The 25737-nt window shown below is 43.8% G+C and overlaps 1 protein-coding gene across 1 annotated transcript in view; it reads left to right on the top strand.

The window, feature by feature from the left end:
* The window catches only part of MED29 (mediator complex subunit 29), a gene marked incomplete in the record, with an annotated part of 55020 nt that overhangs the window by 2535 nt on the left and 26748 nt on the right, over positions 1 to 25737 (top strand). Inside the window, 1 exon segment of the mRNA XM_073598782.1 lies at positions 4949 to 5007. Within this exon segment, the coding sequence (XP_073454883.1) occupies positions 4949 to 5007 (59 nt within the window).

Below are 25737 nucleotides of genomic sequence, written 5' to 3'. Positions count from 1 at the left end.
ATCATGTCTGCAGTCTCTGACCATCTCTTGTATCATGTCTGCAGTCTCTGACCATCTCTTGTATCATGTCTGCAGTCTCTGACCATCTCTTGTATCATGTCTGCAGTCTCTGACCATCTCTTGTATCATGTCTGCAGTCTCTGACCATCTCTTGTATCATGTCTGCAGTCTCTGACCATCTCTTGTATCATGTCTGCAGTCTCTGACCATCTCTTGTATCATGTCTGCAGTCTCTGACCATCTCTTGTACCATGTCTGCAGTCTCTGACCATCTCTTGTACCATGTCTGCAGTCTCTGACCATCTCTTGTACCATGTCTGCAGTCTCTGACCATCTCTTGTACCATGTCTGCAGTCTCTGACCATCTCCTGTATCATGTCTGCAGTCTCTGACCATCTCTTGTATCATGTCTGCAGTCTCTGACCATCTCTTGTATCATGTCTGCAGTCTCTGACCATCTCTTGTATCATGTCTGCAGTCTCTGACCATCTCTTGTATCATGTCTGCAGTCTCTGACCATCTCTTGTATCATGTCTGCAGTCTCTGACCATCTCTTGTATCATGTCTGCAGTCTCTGACCATCTCTTGTATCATGTCTGCAGTCTCTGACCATCTTCTGTACCATGTCTGCAGTCTCTGACCATCTTCTGTACCATGTCTGCAGTCTCTGACCATCTTCTGTACCATGTCTGCAGTCTCTGACCATCTTCTGTACCATGTCTGCAGTCTCTGACCATCTTCTGTACCATGTCTGCAGTCTCTGACCATCTTCTGTACCATGTCTGCAGTCTCTGACCATCTTCTGTACCATGTCTGCAGTCTCTGACCATCTCTTGTATCATGTCTGCAGTCTCTGACCATCTCTTGTACCACGTCTGCAGTCTCTGACCATCTCCTGTACCACGTCTGCAGTCTCTGACCATCTCCTGTACCACGTCTGCAGTCTCTGACCATCTCCTGTACCACGTCTGCAGTCTCTGACCATCTCCTGTACCACGTCTGCAGTCTCTGACCATCTCCTGTACCACGTCTGCAGTCTCTGACCATCTCCTGTACCACGTCTGCAGTCTCTGACCATCTCCTGTACCACGTCTGCAGTCTCTGACCATCTCCTGTACCACGTCTGCAGTCTCTGACCATCTCCTGTACCACGTCTGCAGTCTCTGACCATCTCTTGTATCATGTCTGCAGTCTCTGACCATCTCTTGTATCATGTCTGCAGTCTCTGACCATCTTCTGTAGTAATTTGGGGGCAGTCTGGAGCTCCTCTTTAAGTTGTCTGCTGTGTTTACACTTTGCTACATGCAGGGAGTGTTGTCTTTTTTTTTTTTTCTTTTAAACAGATACAATTTAAAAAATTGAGTTCTTCTGACTGCTTGAATTTTTTTGGATGAAAACCGTGTGCAGTAGTCCTGATGCATCGCCGAATGGAATTGTGGACCGGATAATCGAATCGAATTGTGAGGCCAGTGAAGATGCGCACCCCTAATGGTTACCTGCAAGGAAACATGTACAGTCATCATTGCTTTGCACTAAAAGGAATTCACAAGCAAGGATATCGCTGCTACTAAGATTGCACCTAAATCAACCATTTATCTGATTGTTAATAACTTCAAGGAGAGAGGTTCAGTTGTTGTGAAGAAGGCTCCAGGGCGCCCAAGAAAGCCCAGCATCGCCAGGACCGTCTCCTACAGTTGATTGAGCTGCGGGATCGTGGCTCCACCAGTGCAGAGCTTGTGCAGGAATGGCAGCAGACAGATGTGAGGACATTTGCACGCACAGTGAGGCGAAGACTTTTGGAGGATGGCCTAGTGTCAAGAAGGGCAGCAAAGATGCCAATTCTCTCCAGGAAAACGTCAGGGACAAACCTGTTGTTCTATAAAAGGTACAGGGATTGGATTGCTGAGGTAAAGACATTTTCTCTGAATCCCCTTTCAGATTGTTTGGGGCATCTGGAAAAAACCTTGTCCAGAGAAGAAAAGGTGAGCGCTACCATCAGTCCTGTGTCATGACAACAGTAGAGCATCCTGAGACCATTCATGTGTGGGGTTGCTTCTCAGCCAAGGGAGTGGGCTCATTCACACTTTTGCCTAAGAACAGCCATGAATAAAGAATGGTACAAAAACATCCTGCGAGAGCAACTTCTGCCAACCATTGTTTGGTGACGAACTGAGTGAACAAAAAAAAAGCCCACAAATTCTGACAAACTCCAACCATTGATTATGCAAGAATGGGCTGCCATCAGTCTGGATGTGGCCCAGAAGTTGATTGACAGCATGCCAAGGTGAATTGCAGAGGCCTTGAAAAAGAAGGGTCAACTATGCAAATATTGACTCTTTGCATAAACTAAACTTAATGTAATAGTCAATAAAAGCCTTTGACACTCATGAAATGCTTGTAATTCTACTTCAGTATACCATAGGAACATCTGACAAAAAGATCTAAAAACACTGAAGCAGCAGACTTTGTGAAAATTAATATTTGTGTCATTCTCAAAACTTTTGGCCAGGGCTGTAGGTCGTATGGGCCAGTTTGGTCCAAACAAACTATTTTAAAGTTAAATGAAGCCTGAAGATGAATTTCATTGTCGCCACATAAAACGGCGACCTTTCGAGGCCACAAAAGGCCTTTTCCTCAGGCAGCAGTGACCTTCCCAGGTACAGGAGGGAAATCTCTAAGACCCCTTTCACACTGGGGCGCTTTGCAGGCGCTACAGCACTAAAAATAGCGCCTGCAAAGCGCCCTGAACGAGCCGTTGCTGTGTCTCCAATGTGAAAGCCCAGAGGGTTTTCACACTAGAGCAGTGTGCTGGCAGGACGGTAAAGAAAGTCTTCTTTAATTAAAGGAAATAAATTATAACTCAAAAAAAAAAAAAAAAAGTCCTGCTAGCAGCATCTTTGGAGCAGCGCTCCTTCACCGCTCCTGCCCATTGAAATCAGTGGGGCAGCGCGGCTATACTGCTGGCATAGCCAGGCCCGGATTTACTCCCTTTGCCGCCCCAAGGCCGGGTCCTTCAATGCTGCCCCCACACACACACCACCATTCTTGTCCTTTATCGATGACTGCTACAATAGATCAATTAAAAACATATCTCCACACACGAGAACACTGAAAATAACTGGCTTTAATTGTACAGACTAAAAATACTTCAGGGAAAGCGCGCAAGGGGTAAGGATTTTTTGTGGGCAATTTTTCAGGGCAATGGCTGGTGTTAGTGCTTCAATCATCCCCGGCACCATGGTTGTTATGGTGTCAGTAACACATTACTTCTATCATTACATTGTAATGTAAAATGAAATAATTCAACTCACCATAATGCAGAATTATTGGGAGCCCTGAGCATGTCACTTGCCACGCTGCCTGCCACCAGATGGAGATGTCACTTGCCACGCTGCCTGCCACCAGATGGGGATGTCACTTGCCACTATGTCTGCCACCAGATGGAGATGTCACTTGCCACGCTGCCACCAGATGGAGATGTCACTTGCCACGCTGCCACCAGATGGAGATGTCACTTGCCACGCTGCCACCAGATGGAGATGTCACTTGCCACGCTGCCACCAGATGGAGATGTCACTTGCCACGCTGCCTGCCACCAAATGGAGATGTCACTTGCCACGCTGCCTGCCACCAGATGGAGATGTCACTTGCCACACTGCCTGCCTGCCACCAGATAGAGATGTCGCTTGCCACACTGCCTGCCTGCCACCAGATGGAGATGTCACTTGCCACACTGCCTGGCTGCCACCAGATGGAGATGTCACTTGCCACGCTGCCACCAGATGGAGATGTCACTTGCCACGCTGCCACCAGATGGAGATGTCACTTGCCACGCTGCCACCAGATGGAGATGTCACTTGCCACACTGCCTCGCTGCCACCAGATGTTGATGTTACTTGCCACGCTGCCTGGCTGCCACCAGATGGAGGAGGGTGGAACAGCGGTGCGGGCAATGAGAGATGTCATCTCTCTCCCCCGCCGCTGCACCGCTGACATTACTTCTCGATCTTTTCAAAAATGGCGTGGGGCAGCGCAATCATGCTACTGCGAATGCGCTGCCCAGCCGAGCATGCACGAGCTTTCCCGAGCGTGGCCGGCTTCGGAACGGCGCATGCGCAGTAGTGGGCGGCTCGCGGCCATCTTTTCTAAGGGCACCGGTGCCCTTAATCGACTTTAACGGGCAGCCTGAAAGGGGGGGTGGCCGCGAAGTCACAGCAGGAGCGGTGCCGCCCCTGCACCACTGCCGCCCCGAGGCCTGGCCTCGGTGGCCTTGTGGCAAATCCGGCCCTGGGCATAGCGCTGCTACAGCAGTGCTTTGCGGTGGTTTTAACCCTTTCTCGGCCGCTAGCGGGGGGGGAGCGCCCCGCTAGCGGCCGAATAGCGCCGCAAAATTGGCGGTACAGCGCCGCTAAAAATAGCGGAGTTTTACCGCCAACGCACCCGCCGCCCAAGTGTGAAAAGGGGCCTAAATTGGAAATAAAAGCTGCTGGTTTTGTTTATTATCTTGTAATGGGTTATTCATTTTTGTGTTATTTTTAGTGGCAATATTGCTTTAATGAATGCAGTGATAGAGGTGTGTTCAACTTTCACAATACAAAAACAGGTTATTTGTTGCTGAGTGTTCATGTAGTCCAGTGGCAGTAAGCTCTGGGGGAGGCGGAGTGAAATGCATTGGGCGTGGCCTGGCGGGAGCCCAGGCTATGATTGTGTCTCTTACCACCATAGGACACAATGAATGTGCGGCACCAGGGATCTTTCCTCTCCTTCTCCTCGGGAGACTGCTGACGTACTGGAGGAAACTGTTAGAGATCAATGATTTTAAAACCCTCTTTACAAATCAATGCGTACACATTTGTGCTCCCTATAACCTCTGTACAAATTACTTGTTCCACATTTGATATGTATATATTTGTAATATTGATTTTCTGTGTGCTCTTTGTTTTTTTAGAATCTCATGAAAATCGCAGCTCTGAATCTGGCCCAGAACACAAATATTGATAATGGGCAGTAAGTATTTGTGCTGTATATATTCATAGTTCTCAGGATCTCGCAGGGTGAATTTGATTCAAATCACTAGTAAAAAGGCTTAATTTAAATCAACTCACTTTAAATCATCATTTTTAAATGGCAACTGTCATCTCTGTCTGTCCCGCAGTGGCTCCTCCTCTGATCCGCTGTTGACTCACCGACAGTCCTATTCTCTTTAATGGGACGGCTGGTGATGCGGCAGTGACACAAGGTGAGGGAAGTGGCTGCAGCAGGTGAGTGGATGTCGCTAACGGGCGTTGCCATGATGGATCTGAAATGACAGGTGCTCTTTAAATGTAAGGAATTATTCTTGCTGGTAGTTAGAATCTTTAATATTTGCAAACAAAATGAATATTTCCTATTTGGAATAATAAGCTGTCAGGTTAGTAAAACAGCGATATCAGAACTGTTTCAATCATACCGTTTGTAGTGTACATAGTTTTGAAAAGCAATGGGATAAAGAAATATTCCTGAACTTTGTTTTATCTCATGGTTACTGTGAAATTTGTGTGAATGAATCAGTGCAGTGCATGTTATCTCAGCTTGCAGAGCTTGGATTCATTGAATGAGTTTACCAAAAATGTAAATATTGCAGAAATATACAGCCTCATGCTGCATAACTAAGCCCCATTTCATGCTGAATAAACTAAATTATTAATATATCTTAAATAGAAAACTATCCTTAGATTGATTTTTACTCCAAAAACGTTTTAATAAAATTTGATTAAAAAAAAAAAAATCATCAATTTTGTATCCACCCTGGGATCTCATATGCCTGACCACAGAGCTGCAAGATTCTGGCTAAAATGAGAATTGCAATTTTTTTTTTTTTGCTTAGAATCAAGATCACGATTCTCTCACAATTCTCGCAGCGTTAACATCTTTCACATTATACAAAAAAATACAGATTTTTAACTTGTAAGCGGCAAGTGTCAGAAAAAAGGTTTAGTCTTTAAGTGGTTAAACTGACCTCAATTACAGAATGAAGTTCATCCCTTTGATCTAAGAAACAAAAGTGGTGATGTTGAGTAGATATAGCATCGGCCGATTGTGCTGATAAAAAAGGCCGATTGTAACTTCAGCCGTGACTTGCAAATGACTTCTGTAATAGAGTCAATGCAAGTTGCCTGAAAGTTATCTTCTCTCCTCCTCTAGGCAGCCTGCCAAGTCTGATAAGAAGATACATTTGTATCTCTTCAAGTTCTTTTTTATCAATAGACTGAACTCCGTGTAGGAATTCTCAGTTTAACCATTTAAAGACTAAATCTTTTCTGACACTTGTTGCTTACAGGTAAAAATCCAGTATTTTCTGCTAGAAAATCACTTAGAACCCCCAAACATTATATATATTTTTTTTTAGCAGAGACCCTAGGGAATAAAATAGCGGTTGTTGCAATATTTTATGTCACGCGGTATTTGCGCAGCGGTCTTTCAAACGCAATTTAAAAAAAAAAAAATACAGTAATGAATTCAAAAAAAAAACTAAGCAGTAAAGTTAGCCCATTTTTTTTTCGTCCAAAAGTTTTGATTACCTGTTTTTGTGTATTTAATATTTAAGATAGTTTTTTTTTTTTTCTAAATTATACATACAAGTGAACTGATTGGAGGTTTGTTTTGTTTAATGTTTAAATGTAAAAAATTTTCTGTATCACTTATCACTTAAGGTTGCTGTCACACTGGAGCAGGCATGCGTTGATGGTAAAACGCTGCTAGTTTTAGCGGCGCTTTACCGTCATTTTAGAGGCACTATTCGGCTGCTAGCGGGGCACTTATAACCCAGCTAGCGGCCGAGGAAGGGGTTAAATGCGCCCCTGAAGCGCCGCTGCCAAAACACTTTGCAGGCGCTTCGGCAGCGGTGCGCATTCATTTCAATGGGCAGGAGTGATGGTATACACCACTCCAAAGATGCCGTTTGCAGGACTTTTTTTTACATCCTGCCAGCACATCGCCTCAGTGTGAAAGCACTCGGGATATCACACTGAGACTGCAGGGGAGCCGTTTTACAGGCACTTTACAGGCGCTCTTTTTAGCCCAAAAGCGCCTGAAAAACGCCCCAGTGTGAAAGGGGTCTAACTGTTAGATTTTATGAGATGAAGGGAAAAAAAAAAAAATCGGCCAAATATATCAGCCCAAAAAAAATCGGCATCACATATCAGAATCGGCCACCGCGATTTCTAAATATCGGCATCGGCATCGGCCAGAAAAAAACCCATATCGGTCGACCTCTAATGTTGAGATAAACTTGGCAGGCTGCCTGGATTTTTTTTTTTTTTTTTGTCAGCATTTAGAAGTGAGAAGAGAACGTTCTATATTTGTTACATAGTATTGGGGAAATGCTGTTTTAAGATCAGGAGGGGAGTAGAATCGCAAATTCAATTCTTAACGATTAATCGCGCAGCTCTACCTGACCATAATCTGATGCTTCAGTGAGCTCACCACTTATTGATGCACGCTGCTGAAAAGGAGTGTTTTATAGAGATTTTATACAATAATTTAAAACTGAATTCCAGGTATGGCACACGTTTACTTTGCTTCAAGTTCAGCCAATGAAACTACTTAAAGAGGTTGTATACTCTCAAATAAAAAAACAAAAACCCTGTAAGACAAAGGCATAATGTGCTAGTATGCATCACATACTAGCTCCTTATAGAATACTTACTTTAGAACTAAGTTGTTGCATCGGTGCCAGCACACCGCTGACAGGGCTGACGGTTTTCCTGGAGTTACTTCGAGATTCGTAGGCCCTGGCGCTGTGATTAGCCGGAGCCGCAATGACGTCACTCCCGCACGGGAGCCGCCGTTCACGGCACAGGGTTTGGAAGGAACGGCACATGCCAGTGATGTCACTGGCTGCATGTAATCTAAATATCTCCTAAACTGTACAAGTTTAGGAGATATTTTCACTACCTATAGGTAAGCCTTGTTATAGGCTTACCTATAGGTAAATGTAAGCAGAGGAAGTTTACCTGCCTACATTTCAGCTTTAACGTAAACATGAATTTAGCGGAATACTTTCACAAGCATATTTTAACACTTCTAAAACACTATGGATTCCTTTTTAACTGGATCATAGAAATGTATACAACCAAGTCTGATCCAGGGTTTCATTTTCTCTGGTAAGTTATAAAGCCACAGCAGATATCTAAGGAAATGTATGTTATTAAACAGTCACACAAACCAAATAGAAAGTGGATGGTCAAGATTCACTCAATTTTTGTTTTTCCTGATACTTGACCCACAGGTTTTTTTTTTTATTTTTTTTTTACGTTTGTCTTAAAATCAAATTGAAAATTCAATTTTGTTTGGCTAAATACATTTATCTGTGTCCGTTTATGAAGCAGTGAAATCTATTCACTGCTTCATTCTCCGGTATTCACAGAGGAGATCTTTCTCCTCTGGGTGCCAGTTTATGAAGCGGTGTAGATCGCTTCTCCTTTGGAGGAATGAAGAGATTTACAAACTCTTTGAACAGTGGAGGACACCCCCTGATACTGGAATCTCGTGAGACTTTACTAAGATTACAGCACCAGAAATTCACAGAAACACAAAGATGTCAGTTTATTAGGCAGTGATAAATTATCACCGCTCAACACACTGACAGACGGCATGGTTAATGTTAAAAAAATAACGAGTCCCCCTACATTAAATACCGTATTTATCGGCGTATAACACACACTTTTTTTCACCGTTAAAATCGGGGGAAAATCGTGGGTGCGTGTTATATGCCGATCTCCGCTGATTGTGAGCGGAGCGATCGTGCCGAGATACACATAGCCGAGTGTACTTGGCTCTTCTCGGCTCCGCTCACAGTCATGCCCAGTCCCGCCATTGGACCTGTGTTATGTCCATCATAGGGCGGGACTGGGCATGACTGTGAGCGGACCTGAGAAGAGCCGAGTATATTCGGCTATGTGAATTAGGCTCCGCCCAGTCCCTGCGATCTCGGCGGCGCTCGCTCTGCTTTGCCAAGTCCCTGCTATCTTGGCGGCGTCGTATATAAATCTGGACAAGGCTGCACTGGGCACTGGGGCAAGGCTGCACTGGGCACTGGGGCAAGGCTGCACTGGGCACTGGGGCAAGGCTGCACTGGGCACTGGGGCAAGGCTGCACTGGGCACTGGGGCAAGGCTGCACTGGGCACTGGGGCAAGGCTGCACTGGGGCAAGGCTGCACTCAGAAGGCTGCAATGACACTGACAAAGCTGCAGATGGACACTGATAAGGCTGCATTGATGGGCATTTAAATGTAAGGTTTTTTCCTTAAACTTCCCTCCTAAACTTGGGGTGCGTGTTATACGCCGACACCTGTTATACGTCTATCTATACATACATACGACAGGGGGACATGGTTACAGTGTTGAGGGTCTGAACAAGTTATAAAGAAGTTAAAAATCTTCCTCTTTCCTCCTCAGATCCCCCAGGATTCCCTCCTCACTCCCCGATTGTCCACCTCTGAGCTGGTGAATCGAGGAGTGTGAATTGTGACACAGATCGCCAGTGAAGCGGTGAGATCGCAGCTTCATAAACTGGCCGTTACTGTGTCATTCAATGAGGATTCTCCGTGTGCAGAGATCATCGGCGGGAGAACATGTTCAAACACTTCTCCCCTGATTATCTCTGTTTCATAAACTGTTTATGGACTGTAATCAGCGGCGATCCTCCTGATCACTGCTTCATAAACGGACACCACTGTGCATCAAAACAAAATGTGTGCAATGTCTTTTGCGGTTTGTCTTCTTCAGAAAACAGCCGCAGTCTGAGTAGAAAAGTCTGTCCCCTGCCAGCATGCAGAGAAGGACCTTGACTTTCTGTGAAAGCAGTGGTCTTTCTGCAGAGGCCTAACACGTCCTTGCTGAGTCTGACCTATACTTGTGCAATCTGCAAAGCTCATGCTGCCTGCTGATTGAAAAGCTCTAGCTCTGAGTTAGCAGGGTGCATTTTGGACCTCAGCAGGGAAACGGCTGCTTCCATATAAATCAAGGCACCTGTTCTGTCGAATGCTGGCAGTGGAGGGGATTTTCTACTCAGGCTGTGGCTGCTTTCTAAGGAAAAAAAAATTGAACTGTTGGGCTTTGCTCGCATTTTGTTGGATACATTGAAAATGTGATTTCAATTAAAAGTCCAGTTGGGCTTTGAAGGGTAGCACCAGCCAAAACCTTTTGGTTAGAGAGGTTGAGGGTTACAATGAGTGCTATTGCTGTTTTATGCAACAATTGGGAAGATTCCCCCATTACTTCCTGTCCTGGTGAGAGCTAGAGAGCTAGGGCAGTGCTGTAAATTGATTGTTTGGGGTTCTCTTCTCTGGAGTACATTCTCAATATGTTCCTCTAGACAAGGGACCTTCATAATTTCTAAACAAAGGGCCGGTCTACAGTCCTTCAGGCTTTAGGAGGGCCAGACTGTGGCCAGTGGGAGTAGAAAATGTCTTGGCGTCAGTGGGAGTAAGCAATACCCCGTCTTTTGGTATAAGGGCAGGAATTACGCCTTATCATTTGTGTCAGTGGGAGGAATGACTCCTCGTCAGTGGGAGGAATAGCACCCCTTCATTGGTGTCAGTGGGAGGAATTTGTTTGTGTCAGTGGCAGAAATTATGCCCCACTGTTGGTGTCAGTGGAGAACATGGTGGCTTTTATCAGCAGTAAGAATAGTGCCCCAAAGGCCGAATAAAGATTAGCAAAGGGCCACATCCAGCCCCCGAGCCGCATTTTGAAGACCGGTGTTCTAGACCATTCACTAGGTGCTGGAAACTCTGTCCCCCAGAATATTCTTTGTTGGACTATATTGGGGATGTAGACCATTAGCTGGCTATCACCCAGAAGCCTTGCCTGGATTGATCAAGCAAGAGTTAGAACCTCTGCCAGGCTTTCATTTCTGTATGTTTTCCCATGATTCCTCCTCTTTGTCCTGCTAATCATTGTTTCTGGGACTGAGAGTGAGGGAAATCCTAAAGTTTTGACTTATTAAAGGGATTAGGAGGTGAGGAGACATTTTCCAATGCGGGCACTTGTTCCAATGACCACTGCTTAATAGAAAGTTCTCTGTGCTCTGGAAAGATCTCCTGTCACTACTTTTGTTCCTCGAGTCAAGACAGGAGATTGCAAAAAAATACTCCCCACTGGGACAGAGACTGCAAAAAAAAAAAAAAGACAGGTTTTAATCATTGCACTAGCAATTCATACTGTGAAAAAAACACTACACTACTGCTGTATGTTTATGAACAGCGGAGTGGTGTACGGTGATTTTCCCTTGCACCATTTATAAGGCATTTGAATTGCGTTGGTTTCCTCTGGGTACTCAGGTTTCCTTCCGCACTCCAAAAACATGCTGGTAGGTTAATTGTAAGCTCATTGAGGGTAGGGACCAATGTGAATGTACAATGTATATGTAAATTGACGGCGCTATAAAAGTACCTTTTAAATAATAATAATAATAATAATAGTTCATCGGATTTCTTATGCATTATTTTGAACGTACCACAAGGTGGTGCTATAACCTTAAAAAAGTGCCTGACATAGATGAAGAAGTTTTAGAACTTGGCCTTGTTTTGCAAGGAGCCTGTCACAAGTTTAGAGTGTGGAGCACACAAAAGCATATTTACATTTATTTTCAGATTTTTTTTATGACTATTTTATTGCTTTACTTTAGAAAGAAAGTTATTTTTCTTACTGGATACATGAGGTTACTGGGTTTTTGGTTGTGTGTTTACTATGGACATGCTGTGTTGATCGCTCAACATTGTACAGGCCGTCCCCGAGTTAAAAATATCCGACTTACAAACGGAGGGAGACAACAGGAAGTGAAAGGAAATCTCTTTAGCTGATAAGCAACTTGCTGTCATCAAAGCAAACATTGCTGACTTGTTTTTTTAAAGGTGTAGATTCAAGGGCTGTGATCCCAGTCATGGTGTCGGTACTTGAGTCGCAGTCCTGTAACATACATGCAGACCGTGAACTCTGAGAAGTGTTTGCTTTTTACTATGTGCTTGTTTCAGATCAGTAACTCAGTAGGTACAGATGTAAGTATTGGTAAGCGAATATTGGTGCCTGCACCTTTTAACCGCTTGACCTCCCCCTTCATGACCAGGGCATTTTTTGCTATTGAGCACTGTGCTAATTTAACTGGTAATTGCGTGGTCATGCAACACTGTACACAAATTAAATGTATATAATTTCTTTCATAAAAATAGAGCTTTCTTTTGGTGGTATTTGATCACCTCTGGGTATTTTTTGCTATATAAATGAAAAAAGTATGTGTGTGTGTGTGTGTGTGTGTGTGTGTGTGTGTGTATATATATATGTATGTATGTATGTATGTATGTATGTGTGTGTGTGTGTGTGTATATATATATATATATATATATATATATATATATATATATATATATATATATATATATATATATATATATATATATATATATATATATATATATATATATATATAAAATACGCTACCAGAAATCGAGCGAGGCATCTATATGGCACCTCCGCCATTCAGAAACGCTTTGTATTTTTATCCTCTGGTTGGCTGAGGTTGGGATTGTGACCTCATCCGCCTGCCTCGCCACCTTGACCAATCGGAGAATGTCTCTTGTATTCATGAATAAAAATACAAGGTTGTTTGTGAATGGCAGAGATGCCATAGAAGTGCAGTCTCTCTTTTCTGCTGCAGAAGAGAAGTTGCTTGTACCAGTGCTGGAAGACTACTCAGCTTATTGTAGGTAGCGAAGCTACTACAGTCTACTACCGCATCCTCAGCAGTCATATTGTTCTGCCTTTAAAAAAAAATTGTTTGGGCCACACTTTTCTTTAAATACAGGCCTTTGTATAGAAGGAACTCATTTTAAAGGGTTCACCAGGCACCACATGCCTGAACGCTGGACCTCAGACATTGCGTAGCAGCACTGCAGGTCATCGAGTTGAGATTGATCAAGCGGTTTACTCAACCATGATTTAACTATGACATGCCATTGCTTGACCCCAATGTTGTGGTCATGTGTACCTTGGCTTTTAATAATTCACAACTTCTGGTCTTTCAGTTCATCTGTTAAATTGTAGCTAAAATCAAAACATTTTCTGTATATTTTTGGATAGAGTAGGGTGAAGGGGTTTTATTTCTGTCTGTCTCCCTGCTTGAAAGATTCACTCCATTAGGCAGGCCATACATGATTCATTTGCTTTTCTTCAACCAGACGGTTGAATAAAGGAAAATTAAATTGATTCCTCCATCCACAAATTCAAAATGTGGATGGGGAATCCCTGCTGCCGAGCTATGCAAACACAGAGCGTGCAAAAAAACAGGCTTGTTGTCCAAAGGCGATCGAATTGTGGACAACCAGCCTGCCGTAAATGGATCAAAATTATTCCAGTCTCTTCTGAACTAGTCGAATATAAAATGGCAAAAGAGATCCACAGAGCGTGATTCCATTTATTAATTAAAATCAACAGATTTCATAGGTTGGACTTGTGTCCTTTTTCAACCTCACCTACTATGTAATGCTATGTAAAAGCATACCCAAATGTGAGTGGTTATGTTTTTAACCTGTTGATTTAATTAATAAATGGGATTGCACTCTGTGTTGCCTATTTATCCACACATATGAAGGAGCACTTTACTTCCGTAAACACTGAGGAGCCAAGCCAGTGAGGAGGACAACAAAGACCAGCATACCCAGGATACTTATTAAGCGCATTTGACTCCTGTCATTGGGGGTCCACAGCAGCTTGAGTGAGGGAGCACAAACTGCACTAATTGAATCTACAGCACTTTTGCATAATGGATAACTTTATTTCATAATCGTGAAGATTAATATCAGACTTTTCTATGAAGATTGTGTTGATGCATTTATGTATTTATTTATTTATATATTGTGAATTACCTTGTGTACACATTAAGTCTAATAGGGGGTAGATTCCCCAATTTTGGGTAGCTCTCCACACAAGATAATTTATAAAGTAACCCCTCTACTGGCCAAAAAATGCTTTGACCCGATTGACCAGCTTGAATATGTATTGCAATGTATGCGAACCAAGAATCCATATTTTTATGCAAAAGTTTTGCTAGAAACATGTAAACGGTGAATTCAGTATCTTTAGTGGACGTTTGCTCAAGTCTCTCCTGACTTTGGAGAGATTCTTTTTTTTTTTTTTTTCCCCCGACACAGAAAGCAAATAAAAGCAAAAAACAAAATAAATAAAACACACTCGGAGGTTGTAACTCGTCTCTATCCAAAACTTGTGGCTGGGTACAAATTGTCTATAAGCTGAAATGACACCAGTGGCTTTTCATTTTTATCACGTGACCAGAACCTTGCCGCTTAGGTCACATGACCTGCGACAGTACTACATTGTGGGTGCTGATGGCTGCGCGGTCTTTATCTGAAAGGTGAGCTAACCTGCTTCCTCTTCCTCCCCCTCAGTGCAAGCATTATCAGACAGGTCTGACACACTGAAAATATTGCTGAGATTTTATCTTTTATCTTTGTCTTGGCAAGGAAGCTAAATTATTACAGTGAAACAATGTCATTTGAAGGAAGATTCGGGCACCACGCAACTGAGAATTACATTACATTACGATAAACATGGCGATGGTGACTGAAATATGTGCTCACTAAAAATACGCTGCAGTTTACCTTTTTAAAGGGGAAGTACTGTGTATTTTTAGTGATTATAGGTTTCCCGTTATTGCAGTGTTTACTGTAAAGCAATATTTTGAATGTGATTTGTTTTTCACAGTTTAATATTTTTTCCAGGTTATTGTTTTGGATATAGAGACAGGTAGATTAACCTCTAGTCTAGAGTGAGCAAACACTGTTCTTAACTTCTGAAGCAAGCCCCATTGGTACTGCATTGTTTTCAGTGAGTCCACTGACTCATAGACTTGCGAGAAAAAGCAGAGCAGGAATTCGAATTTTGTATGTCATGAGTAAATATGCCTGGCCGTGTGTGTGTGTGTGTGTGTGTGTGTGTGTGTGTGTGTGTGTGTGTAAGCATATGTGTGCGCAAGTATTCATGTGGTATATACATAGTCATACACATTATATGGAGATATGGAAAACATACCTCCAGTATCACACCTATATGACCAAAAGGGTAAGACAACGCTATGTTAGTGCCCATAGTTTCAGACTAGTTGCCCAACAAGCTCCCATAGTTTAATAGTCAAATGTTCACAACATTTTGCCCATATAGTGTATAGTTGCGAATTATACATAGAAAAAAATGCACACATGTATTAAAAACATAATTTACATCTAGCTGATCTTTTGCATGCATTTCTTTAAAAAAAAAAACTAATAAGAAAAAAGCTAAAAATTATGCATTTCTCTAATGTTGGTATTTCTTTTGCGGGAGTCTGCCATTACGGACATTATATTAAAAATGACAGTTACTGGTTTGGAATTCTGACTTTAATTACTGCATTCCTGTCAGACAATGGCATCAAAGCTTTGATGCCAACTAAAGCTGGCCATACACGATCCCCCTTCTTCTTCCTTCTTTTTTTTTTTTTTTTTTTTTTTTTTTTTTCCCATTCATCCTGCAGGCTAAACAAAAAATTCAGCTAGATTCCTCCATCCACACAATCTCTCCTGCCGTGGCTGTTGTATTCTGACAGCTTCCTCTGACAACTGTCAGAACAACCAAACAGTAGCCGCATCTGAGTGAGTGAAGAAGTTGTTCAGCCAAAAAATTTCAAACCAGCTCCTTCAATTTTTGAATCAAACAATGTCGGGAGGGAAGGGGCCGACATGGCCACACACGTTTTCGACCGGGTCATCAGGAACCGGATGAATTTTATATGGTGTATGGCCAGCTTGACTTTTTCACAATGGGATAAGCAATGATGGCTTCAGTATTTCTCTCATGACCGGTTTCTTCTAATCAAAGGTTCGGTGGGAGACTGTTTACTGCTGATAAATCAATAAAGATAGCTACGCTACCCCCAAAACTCTGTACTCCATGCAATATATGCAGTGCCACGATTTATAAAGTCCATAAAAGTGCAAAGTGCTTCAAATGAAGTGCTTCAGTTTGTGGACAAAAAGTGACTGTGCTAAAAAAGAAATTTGCCCATTTCTGTCACCACTCTTGCGCCCTTCTAGGACCAAACTCAAGTTGTTGACCTAAGTATACACTGAGGTAGGTCAAACTGTGCTTAATGTTTCTGATTAGCCTTTCGAGGTAAGTCACCATCCACAGCCCCGCAATACTCCACACGCATAGGAAAAGATCTCATTGCACAATGCGGTTTATTAAAACATCCTCACAAAATCATAAAGGTATGCACTCACAATATCTAGTGCCTCCCCTTTTCACTCGGAATAATCTGCCATCAAAATGTACTGGAGTGCCGCTGCTCCAATGCTCAGTTAAGTGCAGTTTGACCTACCTCAGTGTATATCTAGGAGGTCAACAACTTGTGGTGAGTTTGGTCCTAGATGGCACAAGAGTGGTGACTGGAACATGAAATTTTCTTTTTTTAGCACAGAGCAGTGTCTCTTTTTGTCCAAGAATTGGAGCACTTTTTATTTGTAGCACTTTTATGGACTGCTAGCACTTTAATGTTGCACTTTGTGGCACTGCAAAGCATAGAATGTAGGGGGTAGCGCTGCTATCTTGGTGATTTTTCAAATGGGTTGTGGTTGCACAATGAAAGTAGCAGCAGCTTCATTATTATTATTATTATTATTATTATTATTCAATATATAAAAATGTTGTTGCACAGATTGATATTTTGACTCATGTTTTGAGGTAGTGCAGCTATTGCATAATTTACAACTTTTGTTTACTGCTGATGCCTTAATAAAGGTGGCAAACCATAAATGGATTGAAATTTGGCTGGTTTAGCAAGTACCAGCCAAACTTTGATCCATGTGTGGCTATTGCAGCGGAACAGAAACCGTTTTATCTATTAACTTATGTCCAACCACCGTGTTGGATAACAGTCACTTGATTCGTTGCTGCAGCTTCATTCACATGTGTGCCCGGGGGTGGTTGGAACATGCGGGTAGTCTATGCTTTTATCACTCCAACTGCTCACCTGCAAGTGGATATGGTGCTGATCAGATAAGTACATGTTGCATCAGTGTAGATTTGCATCACTGTGTGGCAATTTTAATGCAATATGCTGAGTTTGACAGGCGGCGGCACTCCTATGTAAGTGAACAGAACCGTGCCACAGTCGCAAGCCAGATGCTTGGCTCACAATTACGGCGATGCCCTGCAATGCAGATTTGTCAATTTTGGTATTTATTCACTAGTTTGTGAGCAAGGATAAGTTTGCCGGATCAAGATCCTGCACCCCTGAAAACAAATCCCCACACTTGCAGTTTTTTAAAGGGAAATCCAGCTTCTAAAACAGTGTTGCACTCTTGCTAAAGCTGACCGATCGATCAGCGACTACAGCTGCTGATCAGCTGTGGGAGTTGGTGTGAGAATACCATGTCCCGGAAGTGAGAGGTTCGAATGCCTTCATCCATCTCGTTTGTGGATGGAGGAATCGTCAATTTTTTTTTTTTTTTTTCTTGTTCAGCCCTGTAGCTGAACGTTAAAAAAAAAAAAAGAAACAAAACAAAACACCTAAGAGTTTGAGGCCAGTTTAACAGCGCAATGTTGCAACGGTTTACATTTTTTTTTTTTTTTTTTTTTTTTTTTTTTTTATAGCATGGGGAATAAACTTTCCTTTGGGTGTATATACAGTATCTCAGAAAAGTGAGTACACTCCTCACATTTTTGTAAATAAAAATGTTCTATCTTTTCAGGTGACAACACTGAAGAAATGACACTTTGCTACAATGTAAAGTAGTGAGTGTACAGCTTGTATAACAGTGTAAATTTGCTGTCCCCTCAAAATAACTCAACACAGCCATTAATGTCTAAACCGCTGGCAACAAAAGTGAGTACATCCCTAAGTGAAAATGTCCAAATTGGGCCCAATGTGTCAATATTTTGCGTGGCCACCATTATTTTCCAGCACTGCCTTAACCCTCTTGATCATGGAGTTCCCCAGAGCTTCACAGGTTGCCACTGGAGTTCTCTTCCATGCTCCCCATGACGACATCACAGAGATGGTGGATGTTAGAGACCTTGCGCTCCTCCACCTCCCGTTTGAAGATGCCACACAGACGCTCAATAGGGTTTAGGTCTGGAGACATGCTTGGCCAGTCCATCACCTTTACCCTCAGCTTCTTTAACAAGGCAGTGGTCATCTTGGAGGTGTGTTTGGGGTAGGGATCGACCAATTATCGGCTGCTGATATTCACTTTTTTTTATCTAGTTATTTTTTTTAAAAACGGGCACAACCGATTTTATTGCTTCAAGGGGCATCACCCCAGTACCGTTCTTTAGAGCGGACGATCGGCTTTATTGTAATAACAACTGATGTGTCTCAGCAGCCACTCCCGCTGCCCCCCTTCTGCCGCTCACCTGGACTCTCCCGTCCCACCGGGAGGCCCAAGCAACCAGCCGTCACGCTGGCCAAAGACCGGAACAAAGCCTATGCTTCGTTTTTGGTCTCGGGTCTAGTAACCCGGAAGAGATGTCATGACTTCACTTCCCGGATTACTGCCATCTTAACCACTTGCCGACCAATGCACGGCAATATACGTCGGCACAATGACCATACCTGTACGCCCCCCTTTAATTGGCGGGGCTAGCGGGCGCCCGCCGCGTACAGCGTGACCGTGCCCCGGGGACTCTATGTCCGCCGGTCTCCCGGCAATCGTGTCACAGAGCCGCAGAATGGGGAGATGCTTATGTAAACAAGGCATTTCCCCGTTCTGCCTTGTGACATGACAGATCACTGCTCCCTGTCTTATATCAGCTATCTGCCTGAGAGGTGGCCGAAATAGCAGTATCGTATCGGCACCGAAAAAACGGTATTGGTCGGTCCCTAGTTTGGGGTCGTTATGTTGGAATACTGCCCTGCGGCTAGGGTTGCCACATCATCCCTTTAATCCAGGACACGCATAAATTACACAGGTTCTGTGACTGATTAAGGTGGTTATTAAACTCGCTTGGTGCCTTATCTGCATTAAATCAGCCTTAACCTGTGTAATTAACATGTGTCCTGGATTAAATGTATTATGTCACAACCCTACCTGCGGCCCAGTCTCTGAAGGGAGGGGATCATGCTCTGCTTCAGTATGTCACAGTACATGTTGGCATTCATGGTTCCCTCAATGAACTGTAGCCCCATTCCCGGCAGCACTCATGCAGCCCCAGATCATGACACTCCCACCACAATGCTTGACTGTAGGCAAGACACACTTGTCTTTGTACTCCTCACCTGGTTGCCGCCACACATGCTTGACAACATCTGAACCAAATAAGTTTATCTTGGTCTCATCAGACCACAGGACCTGGTTCCAGTGATCCATTTCCTTAGTCGGCTTGTTTTCAGCAAACTGTTTGTTTGCAGGCTTTCTTGTGCATCATCTTTAGAAGAGGCTTCCTTCTTGGACGACAGCCATGCAGACCAATTTGATGCAGCGTGCGGCATATGGTCTGAGCACTGACAGGCGGACCTCCACCCCATTCAACCTCTGCAGCAATGCTGGCAGCACTCATACGTCTATTTCCCAAAGACAACCTTCGGATATGACGCTGAGCATGTGCACTCAACTTCTTTAGTTGACCATGGCGAGGCCTGTTCTGTGTGGAACCTGTCCTGTTAAACCGCTGTATGATCTTGGCCACCGTGCTGCAGCTCAGTTTCAGGGTCTTGGCAATCTTCTTTATAGCCTAGGCCATCTTTATGTAGAGCAACAATTCTTTTTTCAGAGCAGGGGCGTAACTATAGGGGGAGCAAGAGTCGCGACTGCGATCGGGCCCTGTGCTGCAGGGGGCCCGCGCGGCCCCCCTTTACATTTGGCCGGCAACAGCATAGGCGGCTAGGAGTACCAGTGCACCGTGCGCACGGGTGGCTGGAGGTGGGGGGGTGACTATCAGAGCTCCATGCTCGAGTACCGCACAGGCTGCTCTTTAGCTGTGCATGGGGACAGGGCCCTCTTCTCACCTGGGGACAGGGCCCTCTTCTCACCTGGGGACAGGGCCCTCTTCTCACCTGGGGACAGGGCCCTCTTCTCACCTGGGGACAGGGCCCTCTTGTCACCCGGGGACAGGGCCCTCTTGTCACCCGGGGACAGGGCCCTCTTGTCACCCGGGGACAGGGCCCTCTTGTCACCCGGGGACAGGGCCCTCTTGTCACCCGGGGACAGGGCCCTCTTGTCACCCGGGGACAGGGCCCTCTTGTCACCCGGGGACAGGGCCCTCTTGTCACCCGGGGACAGGAACCATCTGCCCTGGGAAAAAGAACCCTATCTCTCCTGGGGACTGGGACCCCATCCTGCCTAAGGACAGGAACCCCATCTCCCCTGGCTGGAGGATGGGGGGTACCAGCATGCGGTCACTGGAGATGGGGGCAGGTACAGCACCAGCAAGGTGTGCGCTCCAGCCCCTGTGTGTTCTTTCCTGAACCCCCTCGTGGGCTCTGCCAGGTTCCCCCATCCCCTCTCCTGCTGGTTGCTGCTGGGAGTTTGTCAGGACAGACAGTGGGAAATGGGCCGGTAAATGTATAATTTACCGCCCCTTCTTTTTCTAAATTGAGAGTCAGTGATCTGTACTGATCACTCACTGTCCATTCATAACTGTGACATAGTAAACTGTGTTACTATGCTTCAGTTTATGAATGGACAGGAAGCTCTGGTCCTATAAACCTACTGATACCAGTTGCAGAACTACAGGGCTCACAAAGGTCGTACCTGTGACCGGGCCCTGGAGTTCCACCACCGGACTCAGAGGGAAGGGCCCCGGCTGGGGTTCAGGGGGGCCCTTCATGGTTTCTTGCACCGGGGCCCTGAAGGTTCTAGTTATACCACTGTTTCAGAGAAATCTATCTATCACATATACACCTCATTGGGAAAATTCTCATTTAGCCCTTGTTCACACTGGTGCTGCTTTGAAATTGCGCTACTTCATCTTGATTTCAAAGCCGCAAATCAGCGTGATTTGCATCGCTGATTTCATTGTGGCTTGCGACTTAACTTAACAGAAGTCTATGCAAGTCATAAGAATCAGAAATAAGTAGTGCGGGAACATTTTTCATAATCGCTGTGACACGTGGGGATATGAACGGTTCCATTGCCAGCAATGGGGTGCTACTTGTCATGTGATTTGACAGTTCCAATTGTGCTGTGAATGAGGGCTTACTTCCTGTCCTTCTGACATCTATACAATAAATATGGGTTGCTGGTGTCACAAGGAAAGAAAGCTACGGACCATAATTTAGAGAGAAAATGGATTTAAAGGCGAAGTCCAGCCTGAGCTTGTTTGGCTGGGTTCTCCTATGGGTCAGAGGAATGCAATTAGTTTTGCACTCCTGGGACCAGTTTTCAGCATAGAGCGGGCTGAAGTCCGCTCTCTGCTGACATCACAGGAATTAGTCCAGGCGCCACGTCATCACGACAATGGAAGTCGGGACCTGCCAGGTGCCTGGACTGACACCCGTCTCAGCCTCTCAGTGAGGCGCTGAGAGCCTGAGATGGACACTCCAGGCCCCCCACAGCTCAGCGCTCCAGTGAGTATGGGGGGCAGAGCAGAGAGCTGCTGATTGACAGTCAGCAGCTCTCTGCTCAGGGAGCTGTGAGAACCGAGCCATCAGCGGTGTTCGATCGCTCTGTTCTCAGTGCAGAGGCGGCGGGGGACAGATGCAGATCGGACCAATGCTGCATCCACCCAGGTAAGTATGATTCTGGGGGGGGAACATACTTCTCTTTTAAGTATAACTAGACAAAACATTTGTTTTTAGTTTTGGACAGAAAGGAGGGGAATCGGGCCACCTGTCGGTTTTTAATTGCTGTCTGTGCCTCTGTTAGGGAGATTCACCATCTGTATTTGTCCTGTTATCTTCGAATGTTAAAGAAAATCCCAAATTTTGGGTTGTCCTCAGGACAGTAATAGAGGGGAAGTATTCCATTAGGGACACTAGTTTTCGTGACATCCATGGATTCCCTCCCTTTGGAGGTTTCCTCTCACTTCCTGTTGTAGCTATGGGGCAAAAAGTGAAGGAATCTCCCCAATGAGACACAGATGGCAAAAAAAATATAAACGGGTCATTTCCCTCTTTTTTTACTCTATTCGAAATGGAAAATAGTGTTGCCTTTAGTTTACTTTTGAGGCTTTTTATTTTTGTTTCAGTTATGCAATATTTTAGCAATATGTGGTTTACATTGTAAAGGTTCTTTACACTTCTGCATTGTTTGGAAACGACATGGAACAGTCTAGGCTGGGTTTCCCCCTTCATATGGAGAATTCTATCTAAACTGGCCCCATTACCACAATGACAAGTACTCTTGGAAAAACAAAAGCTTTGTCCTTAAGAAAATAAATGCCATCCACGTGTCTTTCTACCAGGACCATGTCTTGGTGTTTTTTTTTTTTTTTCTTTCTATGGCTGATCTGAATCATTTCACATCTAAACAATTTTCAGGAAGAAAGAAATATTTCCTATGATGTGATATGCTTTCTCTGGGCTCCTTTTTATTGTGTGCGGTGATCAACTTGACATTGAATGTGAGGGTCAGATGAGAAGTTAGCATGCAAATCATGTGCATGGAAAACGCATAGGTGTCATTATTTGTCTAAGAATGTATTTTTAAATTTAAGTAAATTTAATTCAGTAAAATGATTCAGTAAAATGACCCTGTAAGTCACTCAAAATCGCAATGGCTTTGGCTTGTTGAGGGCAATAGCCGGTTCCTAAAGCCGTTCTACAACCTAGCAAAAAATGAAGTCAGCAGCTACAAATACTGTAGCTGCCAACTCTTAATAGGACACTAATGCCCCGTACACACGGTCGGACTTTGTTCGGACATTCCGACAACAAATCCTAGGATTTTTTCTGACGGATGTTGGCTCAAACTTGTCTTGCATACACACGGTCACACAAAGTTGTCGGAAAATCCGATCGTTCTGAACGCAGTGACGTAAAACACGTACGTCGGGACTATAAACGGGGCAGTGGCCAATAGCTTTCATCTCTTTATTTATTCTGAGCATGCGTGCCACTTTGTCCGTCGGATTTGTGTACACACGATCGGAATTTCCGACAACGGATTTTGTTGTCGGAAAATTTTATAGCCTGCTCTCAAACTTTGTGTGTCGGAAAATCCGATGGAAAATGTGTGATGGAGCCCACACATGGTCGGAATTTCCGACAACAAGGTCCTATCACACATTTTCCGTCGGAAAATCCGACCGTGTGTACGGGGCATTACAGTTCCTGTCCAGGGATCCAGCACGGTCCTCACCTGAGCCAGCTCTTTTGGCTGTCTTTCAGTCCACGTGCTGGCATGTTTACCTTAGAAAGCTGGCTGCGACTGTTTGTGGGAACCACAAAGGAAAAAAGGGGAGGGAGGGGAAGGTAGAGTAGAGCAGTCGTTAAGGACGGGCCCTAAAGGGGTTACTTTTAGCAACAGAGTAATCAGGGATGCTGATATAATAATTTTATTCAAATATAAAACATGAAGTACACATATATAACTGGCAGTGCAAAAATGTATTGCAGATTGATCAAATTATCGCGAACAGACAAACAAGACACACATAAAACAAAAAGTTCAGCTTGCCTAGTCCGGGCTATTGCCTCAGGCCTTTTGTGACCCCAAACCGAATGGGCACAATGGCGGCCAGTATCTAGGTCAAAATGCTGATTTGTGTTTGATTGTAAATTTGGAGGGGTCAGGTAAGGGCTGAGGCAATGAAGGAGTGGAGAGGAAATAGAGGAAAATTGCTGATGCCAATCTAATTAATAGACCCCAAAGATAGGTATTAATGAAATGTTGAAAATGAGCTCATTGAAGCAGTGACTGGTAGTAGTGGGTTCCACTCTTGTCCCCCTTTAGAGCCTGTCCTTAACGGGCTGCTCTACCCTACCTTCCCCTCCCTCCCCTTTTTTCCCTTTGTGGTTCCTACTTGCTTAAGGTTACAGCAACAGTACCCCATTTGGTACAGGGTACAGTACCAGTAATCCTACTTACTGACCAGGTACAGGTGATAACTTGCGTATCTCCATTTCCCCTTTCCCTCCCTTATACCCTGTTGTGATGTGACTGTTTGTGGTTTTACAGCCGGCTTCCCACTGCACATGCGTGAGCCACTTTGTGAATGGTCCCACAGCTTTCTGGGGCATGTGATGTGTCCCAGAAGGCTGCAGGAGAAGGAGGAGGCTGAACCTGCACTTTGTTTTTTCATTGTACATGTAGCAGTGGAGTGAAAAATTTTTTTTTTTTTTTTGGGAGATTGTGTGTGTGGTGTTTTTTTTTGTTTTTTTGTTTTTTTTACACCAGAGTTTAGTGTCTTTTTTAACAGTTGTTCAGGAGTGTCTGATACCAGTGTCCCTGCATGGCCCGCACGTAGAGAAATAAAAAAAATAATTGCTAGCAGGCAGGTAACAGTATTCAGGGATGGGACCTTATAAAGTCTCTCCTATCAAAAAGCCATACCTGCTGGCAAATATTTGTTTAACAAATTTTGTTCTCTTTGTAGCACTTTCTGGCTGATTACGGAATATAGATGTTGTCTGGCTTAAATGGGGGGCTCACTTGTAACCTAAATAGCCCAGCCCTGGAGGAGGAAATAAGTGCTTCTAACAGTCAGAAGTAGGGATTCACTGATATTTTGGCTGCTGAAAATAGGGTTATTGGTGCTGATTACTCACTGAAAGGAATTCATATTCATTTAAATTGATAACAATTAAAAAGTTGAATAGAATACTATTACCGGTATATGGGGGGGGGGGGGGGGGGGGATGTGTGTGTGTGTATATATGTATATCTATCTATCTCTTTTCAAAAACTGTCCGTTTAAGTTTTCAGCAAAGTGCATCCTGAATTTTCAGTTTTGTTACTGGAACTTTTATTTCGGTGCACCGCTAGTGAGAAGCATTCATTGCTTACAGAATATCCAAATTGCACCCTTAGCCAATCCTGCTTAGTCTGTTTGGTCACCTTGCCTGAGAGCCAACGATCGATTCTGGCTCTACACAGAATACTTCTCTCCTGTTGTCCTCATATCTGCTTGCTATGGATAGCCGTTCACCAGAAAATATCTTGTTTTATCATTGGAGGCTTTTATAACCCGAAGCAGATATTCTATTTATATTATTTATATTGGACGAATAATGCTTTCCTTTGATTAGCAGCAATCTGTTCTGTCTGTAGTGCGTTGTGCTTTTGATTTGAATGTGAATGTTATCAGGGTTATATAACTATGATCTTTGTTGGTTTATATTAATGAAGTACTTCCTGTGTTCTGATGCAATACTGTTCCTAAATGTAATCATATCATCATGTTGGTTGACAAGTTATGAATTAAGGATAGTTTATTATATGCAGAATCGGGTTTGCATTGATAAATTATTCATATATCATGCTTTTTGCATAAATTAATAAAAATGGTTAGGGTTCTTTGTTCCTGTATACATTTTATTTTTTCCTCAAGTGTAGTTTAACGTTCTGATTAGACACAAATGCACATATTGTATCATATAGTTTATTATTGCCTTATCTTTTCTTACACAGGAAGAGTGTATTGTTTGCTCTGTGCTCTCTGTATCTTCGCTTACAGGAAGAGTGCTGTGTTGTATGCTCTGTGCTCAAATCCAGTCTCTTCTCCTCTTACAGAAGATTGCTGTATGCCTGCGTTGTGCTTACC

Source organism: Aquarana catesbeiana, linkage group LG09 (genome assembly GCF_042186555.1).
Source record: "Aquarana catesbeiana isolate 2022-GZ linkage group LG09, ASM4218655v1, whole genome shotgun sequence".
In the NCBI taxonomy this organism is placed as follows: domain Eukaryota; kingdom Metazoa; phylum Chordata; class Amphibia; order Anura; family Ranidae; genus Aquarana; species Aquarana catesbeiana.
Note: the sequence above shows the minus strand (reverse complement) of the source record. Positions and strands in the feature narration are given on the sequence as shown.